At 33.0% G+C, this 9,461-nt stretch overlaps 1 protein-coding gene and 1 pseudogene across 2 annotated transcripts; one reads left to right on the top strand and one right to left on the bottom strand.

The window, feature by feature from the left end:
• The first annotated feature begins 4,066 nt into the window (after positions 1–4,066).
• On the top strand, positions 4,067–5,740 carry LOC114939755 (uncharacterized; annotated as a pseudogene).
• Positions 5,741–5,746: 6 nt separating this feature from the next.
• LOC114944729 (uncharacterized) lies at positions 5,747–8,136 on the bottom strand. 2 transcript variants are annotated; one of them, XM_085481058.1, is made up of 7 exons: positions 8,038–8,136; positions 7,275–7,401; positions 7,101–7,184; positions 6,804–7,001; positions 6,405–6,576; positions 6,175–6,305; positions 5,747–6,095 (listed from the first exon to the last, which is right to left on the bottom strand). In XM_085481058.1, exons 1-7 carry the CDS (start codon positions 8,050–8,052, stop codon positions 5,851–5,853), a joined length of 972 nt encoding a protein of 323 aa, XP_085337184.1. In that variant the 5' UTR covers positions 8,053–8,136; the 3' UTR covers positions 5,747–5,850. The 2 variants fall into 2 exon arrangements, with proteins under 2 accessions (XP_085337184.1, XP_085337185.1); XM_085481059.1 differs by lacking the exon at positions 5,747–6,095 and having other exon boundaries at positions 6,181–6,305; positions 6,442–6,576.
• Positions 8,137–9,461: the final 1,325 nt, after the last annotated feature.

The following is a 9,461-nucleotide window of genomic DNA, read 5'->3' as shown; positions in this document are numbered from 1 at the left end:
GGGGCTTTCCTTTTCTTGATTCTCCTGACGGCATCCCGGATCTCTCCTCCCGTGACCCCCATCTCTGTTTCATCCCAGTCCTGCTCCCCCCCCTGTATCGGGTTTGGTGTACCCGCTGTTCGGGGGAACAGGACTCCTATGATATTTTCAACCAGATGGGGGTTTCTGAGGTATCTCTTGAATAGCATCGTTTTTCATAACTCTGCCATTAAGGTGTTTTTGGCAACATCTGGCTTTTCCTTTGATAATTAACCCTCTCGTTATGAAGACACTCAGTTTCGCCTCTGTTGGGATTACCATAAGATTATTCGTAGCATTACAAACAATACAGCTTTTATGTGATATTTTGGCTCTTCCAAAACCAATCGTTACAAAGGAACAGGTGTCACTGATCTCCCTGTTGTTTTCAGCTATCTCGCTATCATTTTGAGCCACCTCTTCAGTATCTCCAACCGCTTCATCATTGTCACCAGCAACCTGACAACCATCAACAGCAATCGCGCTATTGTTTGTAACTATTCCACTCGGTGTGCATTTAAAAGATGTACAACATAATGTGCAAACACGGCATCCGGGTTCAATAACGAGATTCGATGAAGCTTTTAAGCGCGCCAGAATCACAGAATTTTCCTTCATGGTCCGTATATTTTTTATGGATTTTCGCTTACCGCAAACGGTACACACACTATGACCAGGCATTTTCCATTCGCATATACAGGAAACACAAGTGATACTTACCCCAATAGGTTGGCTAGAAGTCACCCGATAAAGATTACTTTTAGTACCAAAGCCGACAAAATATGAGCTATACGATGATAAAGAACGTCAGGTAGCGAACATATTAATAAGACCAATAGAAGGCGTAAAGATCAATGTTTGATGCAAGAACGAATAAAGAGCAACAAAAGATATATAAGCAAGTAATAGCAAAATAAACTTTAAACCACTGTGCAGAACAGAGTACTCGGGCGCTTACTAGACAAACTTATGGACGAAATTGTGGAGAACGTAATAAAGCCTGTTGCTAGCCTTATATTATTTCTGCCTTATGTTGGATCCGTTATTTTGATTTTGATAATTTTTACAATGCGATATCTTGCTAGTAATCAGTGACCCACACAAACTCACACTATAATTACGTAAGAGTGCCAAGATTTTATCCTTCCTTTCGCCTCAAGCTGTATTTGAATCCGGTTAAATCATACAAAAATCACGGAATTTCGTCGCTCAAGCTCATGTTGCACTACCGGCCCATAGTTTAATCAAGGCTATATTAATCGAGCATACTTCTGACATTGTCACACGAATTATATACGAATTTCAAGATGTAATCTTTCTTGTATTTGCCTCAACCTACGTTTGAATCCGGTTAAATTATGCAAAAATCGATGAATTTCGTCATTTAAGGTAATGTTGCATTACTAAGGTACCGGTAATCAATACGACATGGTTTGTGCACAACTCTAGAATGATCATACGACTCATACAAGTGGATTTGATTTCGATACTGGCGTTTTCCCCGCGATATAGAGCGCGATTTTTTATAGACTGTTGATATCAACATTTTGATACATTAGACACTCCCCCTTCCATGTGACGTTATTTTTTCGATCGGAAATCATATTTTCTCATATTTTACTGACCCTAGAAGATATTCCAATGAAAATCAATTGAATCGGTTGTGGGCCGAAAATTGACCAAATCGAGCCTGGTCCTTTGTCGAGGATGGTCAATATATGATTTAAAAAAATTTTTAACACCCTATTCACTCACCCACGCAACCATCCACGCATCAACAAATTTATAAACCGATATTCTTGGGATCATTCTAAGTCAAAAAGGACACGTATGCCCTAAAGTTGATTACAGCAAAAAGACGAAATTGCATAATATAAGATAAATATTATTTATTAAAAATAATAATTTTATTTATTGAACAATAATATTATAGAATTACTTTATAAACTGTGCGATAATGTAGATCATAAAGGTGTTTTTCTCGCATTTGTGCGGTGAAATAAGGCATACATTGAATCGTTGAAAAATAAGCCATCTTTCGCACGCTAAACAGCAATAGAAATTTGAATTTTCGTGACTGGCATTACAAAAAATAATTACATACGTTGTCATAGTAAAAAATAAATAATAAATAAATGTGTAAATAATTAAAAAATAATTTTTAATTATTATTACAAAAATTAATTTTTATTATTTATACATTTATTTATTATTCATTTTTTACTATGATAACACATGTAATTTTTTTTGTAATACCAGTAACGAAAGTTCCAATTTCAATTGCTATTTAGTGTGCGAAAGATAAATTTCTCAACGATTCAATGTATGCCTTATTTTACCGCACAAGTGCGAGAAAAACACCTTTATGATCTATATTATCGCACAGTTTATAAAGTAATTCTATAATATTATCGTTTAATAAATAAAATTATTATCTTCAATAAATAATATTTATCTTATTATATGCAATTTCGTCTTTTCGCTGTAATCAACTTTAGGGCATACGTGTACTTTTTGACTTAGAATGATCTCAAGAATATAAAGTTTCACTGTGGACATTACGTTGCAGGACACCTGTATATATATAAAAAGAGAGTGTAATAATTATAATTGATTATAAAGTACATAATTCTTTGTAATAAATAAATGATTTATATGAAAGTATTTTCGAAATTGAGCAGATAATAATATTATCATTATCGGAATAGAGCAGTAGTTAGATAAGATTGTATTGAAAGAGATAGATTTTATTTTTGATTATATAGATATTGTGAGTATTTATATGTATATATAAAATTTATATATTTATTTATATTTGTCTACTATATGCGCACAATAAACATTTATAATTTCTAGAAAAGCAGGCTATCTCGAGTAGACATAAAACAGATAAAAATAATCTTGTAAGTTCCTATAAAATTTTTTTTATAACGCATCGAGATATTTGTCTAAAAACGGATTCTATATGTCCATGAAAAATTATTCACTTTTACGAAAACATCTTGTATATATGCAATATCTATATAATCAAATAAAATTATTCCTTTCAATATCTTATCTAACTATTGCTCTGTTCCGATTATAATAATATTATAAAATATTTTCATAAAAATAATTTTTATTTATTACAAAGAATTATCTACTAAAACTTTATAATCAATTATAATCATACAAAATTTTTATTTTTACGTGTGCATGTTGAGAGAGAAGAGACAGAGAGACAGAGAAACAGAGACACACAGATAGATAGATAGATAGATAGATAGATAGATCGATCGATAAATAGTTCAATAGACAAATACCTAAATAGATAGATTGATATATATATATATATATACATATATATAACCACAAATACAATATATATATATATATATATATATAAAAGTTTTTTCGCCAGTTCTGGGACACCCTGTGTATGTATATATATATATATATATATATATATATATATACACATATATATATATTAAATATATTTTTTTTATCAAATATTCCGATTTATTATGTACGTAAAAATGCGCATCAGATCTTAACGTATCTATACGCGTAACATAGGTATATATATATATATATATATATATATATATATATATATATATACGTATGTTACGCGTATGAACGTGTATAGCACCGGGCGACGTGAGTGAGGCGTCGCGCAGTAGATCATATCAACGTATAATACGCGCGGATTACTGTGGTACATACATACTACTGATACCGCGCGAATACGAAAGATCTGACGCGCATTTTTACGTACATAATGAATCGGAATATTTGATAAAAAAAAATATATATATATATACATATATATATATATATATATATATACACATATATATATTATATATATTTTTTTTATCAAATATTCCGATTTATTATGTACGTAAAAATGCGCATCAGATCTTTCGTATTCGCGCGGTATCAGTAGTATGTATGTACCACAGTAATCCGCGCGCATTAAGGTACCTTTTCATGCTTCGCTCATCGCTCGTTTTGAGCGATAAAAAAGTCACGTGACTGGATTTGTCGCTAGCGATTAATATCAAACATGAAAAGGGTTTTCCAGCGACGCGATTTTAATGTAGTAGCGTCAGCTGAAGAATTCTATACAGGTGCTCCAAAATATATATAATCGCACAATGTCACAATCAGAAAAATATAATTGGATAACGGAGTGTGCAAAAATTATAAATAATCATAATATGAGAGAAAGGAGAAAAAGATTAGCGATATCGGCAGTTATTTTTTATTTAATAGAAAAAAGGAAACGACCTTATACTAGAAAAGAGTTTTGGATTAATCCATTGTTTCAAATGAGACGCGAACATGGATTTTATAATGCAATTTTACCCACAGTTTCACAGCAAATAAGTACATTTAGAAATTACTTTCGTATGAATTCAATTCAACTTGAAGAGTTATTATACAAAGTAGCACCTTTAATCACAAAACAAGTATTAACTCGAGAACCAATATCTGCCAGTGAAAGATTATGCATGACATTAAGGTAAGTTGAAAACACAATAAATAAAAAATAAAGTTAGAATATGTTATTTATATTTAAAATATTTATTATAAATATTTCTTATAGGTTTCTTGCTTCTGGTGATTCAATGACTTCCATGAGCTACCAATATCTCCTCGGACTAACCACAGTTAGCAATATTATTTCAGAAACTTGTGATGCATTGTGGTCTGTTCTTTCTAAACATGTTCTTCCATATCCTTTAACAAAAGAGAAATGGTTAAATATTTCTAAAGAGTTCGAAGAGGTATGGAATTTTAACCATTGTATAGGAGCTATTGATGGTAAACATGTTGTTATTCAAGTAAGTTACTGAAAAAATTTAAAATAGATTTTTATTTTTAGAGGACTTTTATTTTTAAAATAATCACTATATTATTTTTTTCAGTGTCCTGAAAATGCAGGATCATCATATTTTAATTATAAAAACAGTCACAGTTTTGTTTTGCTTGCTGTTTGTGATGCAAACTATATTTTTACTTTTGTGGATATTGGAGCCTATGGACGTCGCAGTGATGGTGGAATATTTAGAGACTCCTTTCTTGGCCAAAAATTCAGAACCAATGAAATGAATGTACCTGATCCAAAACCATTTTATTTCGAAGGAAACTCTATGCCTTACGTGCTAGTTGGAGACGAAGCTTTTCCACTTACTGAGTATTTAATGAGGCCTTTCCCAGAAAAACAAGGTTTGAATCAGGACAAAATTATTTACAATTATCGTCTTAGTCGAGCAAGGAGGACCATTGAAAATGCTTTTGGCATTTTATCAAGTCAATGGAGAATTTTAAGAAGACCAATAAATTGTTCAATTGAAACAGCAATGAAAATAGTACAAGCTATTGTGTGTCTTCATAATTATATTCGTATACAAGATATTGGAGTCAATGAATATATCACTGAAAACATGGTTGATCGAGATGGTTGCGATGGTTTAATAGAAGGTTCTTGGAGGAGAAATATAGACATTAATTCTGCTTTTTAAGATATAAGAAGGTAGTACAAATAACAGTTCTCGGAAAGCTGCAAGAATTCGGGATGACTTTTGTGAATACTTTAATAGCGAGGGAGCAATACCTTGGCAATTTCAACACTGTTGATAAACAAAGGAATAAATATTTCATTTTATAACGTTTATACTGTATTTTGTATGTAATTTCAACATTTTAATAAATTTTGTATTTAACACATAAAACAAAATATAATTTCACGCTTTATTATCTCCATAATTTAAATAAAAACTAAGTTTAATTTAAAGTACAAAATTTTTGTTAAGCTAATTTAATATTTAAGTTAATATTTCATTAATATCTTTGGTTTTCTTTTAACATTTCGTAAGACATATTTAAATATCGTTGCATCCATTCATTTTGTTTTTCTGGCGATAACTTTCTTAAGTTATGACCAAACAGTTTTAAGAACGCATCTATATGGTCTTCTTGAGGGGGTGGTGGAAGAACAATGTCAGGAGGTGGTTGGCATAAAGCGTCTGCTATACGTTCTAAGTAGCTGTTTTGTGACTCTGCTCGCCTTCTCTTTCTTACATGATCTTGAAAAAAAAAATAATTTAAAAACCATTTTCTTCTAATTTCAAAATTTTAAAATAAACTGTGATAATTATTCAATACTTCCTGATATACTCGTATCTTGACTATCTTCATTATTAGTAACTTCTAACATATTCGCATCTTGGCAATCTAATTCATTATCATTCTCGATAATACTGTTGCTGTCTCCATCGTTAATATTAGAAATCGTACTGTAAAGAAATAAAATTTATTATTTTATATAAAAAAATTAATACAAAAATAATTTTCTAGTATTAAAAATAATGAAATCATACAAATGCATTATTAACCTTTTTTGTAAGCAACTATCTCGAAGGAATTCCATACTTTTATAATGTTTCCATTTGCTCATGTTGCTTTTGGAAGCAGATCCACTTGGTAGTTTCTCAGCGTTCACAAGTCTCCTATAAGTGTCGTGAAAATTCTTGAACTTGCTTTTACATCCAGCTGCGCTTAATTTCCCTGTAAAAACATTCTGTTTTAATATATTTTTTTAAATTCTTGAGGCTTCCACGGGTACTATCTTCAAGTTTGCTGAGTGTTTTGCGGGTTATCTCCATGTGTAAGTTCATCCTTGGATGCTATGGATGCTTGGATAGTATCCAAGGATGAACTTACACACGGAGATAAAACTCGCGAAACACTCAGCATATTTTTTTAATATTATAAATAATAGACATTTATATAACCATTAAAAGTTTGAGAAACTTCTTCCCACAAAGCTCTTGTAATTCTGCAATTTCTTTGAATGAGAGGTAATCTAAAATTCCATAGTGGTTCTCTGCATTGGACTTCTAATATTAGCATCTCCTCCTCCTCAAGTGACAGTTTTTCCTTTGCGCTCTTTTGATTGAAATTTCTATTATTATTAATGGATCGAATATTCTCTGAAACAAAAAATAAAATGTATATCATACAAACATAATATGTATAACTTCTCATTTATAATGTTTTAAAACTTCAAGAATTTATTACATTTATCTGACCTTGATTATCACCATGAAAAGGTACAGATGCTATTGTTTCAGCGTCCTGTGTCAAGCTTCTTCTAACAATAGTTTCTCCATCGTCTAAAAAAACATTATTAAAAAAACGTCAGATTTAATAATTTTTGTAATTAACTTAAGTAAAATATATATATATATATATATATAAAATACCTAATACAGGGTAAAAGTACAAATTATTATCTGTAATGAAATTAGAATATCCTTGAAGACACTCATGGCTGGGTACTTCGTCCTCATTACATATGATTTCACATAATCCACACGTTTGAACACGAGACTACAAAAAATATTTTAGAAAATATCTTATATAACAAATATTTTATTTACTTCAATGTTTTTTTGCGTACGTTACATAAAATATTATTACTGACATAACTTATATGATTAAAAATAACAGATTTATATTTATATGTAAAACAAGATATGTTAAAGTGTTGCTCGAAATTGACCTTTCTCAATTTATGTTTACTTATAATGTTAAAGACATAATAATGTCCTTAATTAAGGGGATGCTGGAGTTGTGCAGGGACTTTTGTCGTACATAATCTCGAACACGAGCAATATTTGCTTCATGTAAAAATTCTACAGTTTGTGTTATGTGCAAAATAAGAGTCAGCGTATGCGCGAGACAACATATCTGAACAATATCGTGCAATTGGAACTAAGGTTAAAAGCCTAGAAAAAAAGAAAAATGTACTTAAAATTTTGTACAACCTTCGCATACGCTGGCTCTTATTTTGCGCATAACAAACTGTAGAATTTTTACATGAAGCAAATTTGCTCATATTCAAGGTTATGTACAACAAAAGTCTCTGCACAGCTCCAGCATCCCCTTAATATTAATAATAATATTTTTATAATAATATATATGTACATGTTTATTATATTCATCAAACAATATTATTATACTTACCATTTCGATATCCATTCAAATCTTTATCGCTCGCTAATATCGCTTGTAGTTGGAAAAATCGAACTACATTTCACGTCGCTAGCGACTTACATGACGTCATCACATTGCAGAAAACGAGCGTCGAGCGACAGCATGAAAAGATACCTTTATACGTTGATATGATCTACTGCGCGACGCCTCACTCACGTCGCGCGGTGTTATACACGTTCATACGCGTAAAAACAAAGCAGCGTATACAACGTATCGTTGTCAAATTTTACATACTATATATTTATTATATATAGTTAGTTTTTTTTAGTGTGTTATTGAGTTTGTGTGTTGTCCACACCATGGGACAAACATATAACGCCAAACGTTTGCCTCTTGCGAGACGTAGAGTTTCCTTCAAGAAGGGCTGGATGTACAGGTTAGTTTTTTTATTAACATTTTCTATATATGCATACATATACATACATACACACATACATACATATATATATATATATTGTGACGTGACACTTTTTTACTGTCCGTCACAAGGGCCGAAGGCGAGAAATTCGGGAACCTTTGCTCTCTCGCCAATCTTTGAGAGAGAGAGAGCACCCGAAAAATCATTTTTGCGTTTTCTACCGCGTCGGAGGATGCGCTTCGCGCACCCGTTTCGCGAATTACTTTATTTATGATTTTTGTTTAAGCGATTTTTGCGTTTTTGGCGAGCAATTTTGCATAGGGTACGTGTCTCAACCGGAGAAACAGAAAGAGAGAAAGGACGAAGAGGACGATTTAGGACCGAGCAGAAACCACCAAGTCCGGATCACGCCCGGTAAATATTATTTTCACATAGATTTTCTGGATTGCTCCTTCCGTTAAGAACCTGGATACCGCCGTAAAATGTTCCTTCTTTTGCAGAGATTCCGGCCAGAGACGGGGATGGCCACTCTCTCGCAAGAGGCGAGAGAGCCCCGGAAACAAAAGGCGCGGGAGATATCCTGCCTCGAGCCTCCGCAGATCCGGATACACAAAAGTTCACCATCGACCAAACAATCGATCGTGCGGATTTTTGGAGGAACCGCACAAAGGCGCGCTCAAAGGAGTCTCCCCGACGAACATAAAGAGGAAGAACGGAACCCGAAGCGGAAGCACAGAGGAACGGCGAGAGAAAATTTGCATCAAGCAAATTCGCAGGGCCCCGCGGGGTACCCGGCGGCCCTGCCAGGATAAGGAGCGCCACGGGTGGAAAATGCCCCATTTATTATCGGCGTGATCCCGGCAGGCCTCTTGCTCGTCACTGTCCGGCGGAGCGTTCTGGAGAGTAGAGGTTCCTGCGCGCGGATGCCGAAGCATCAGAGGACCCCTTGATACCGGTGAGACGAACGGCCCTATATACTCTTGTAAAACCGCTAAATTCTTTTGTGAGTACCGTATTCGGGAGAGAAGCGTGTCAC

Source organism: Nylanderia fulva, unplaced genomic scaffold (genome assembly GCF_048542155.1).
Source record: "Nylanderia fulva isolate GAGA-0341 unplaced genomic scaffold, ASM4854215v1 Scaffold169, whole genome shotgun sequence".
NCBI lineage: Eukaryota > Metazoa > Arthropoda > Insecta > Hymenoptera > Formicidae > Nylanderia > Nylanderia fulva.
Note: the sequence above shows the minus strand (reverse complement) of the source record. Positions and strands in the feature narration are given on the sequence as shown.

Coding starts and splice junctions, on each gene's coding strand:
- LOC114944729 (XM_085481058.1), bottom strand. Junction 7,002..7,100: donor TTTTCATGGTGATAATCAAG/GTCAGATAAATG, acceptor TTTTTGTTTCAG/AGAATATTCGATCCATTAAT. Junction 6,096..6,174: donor AGATACGAGTATATCAGGAA/GTATTGAATAAT, acceptor TTTTTTTTCAAG/ATCATGTAAGAAAGAGAAGG.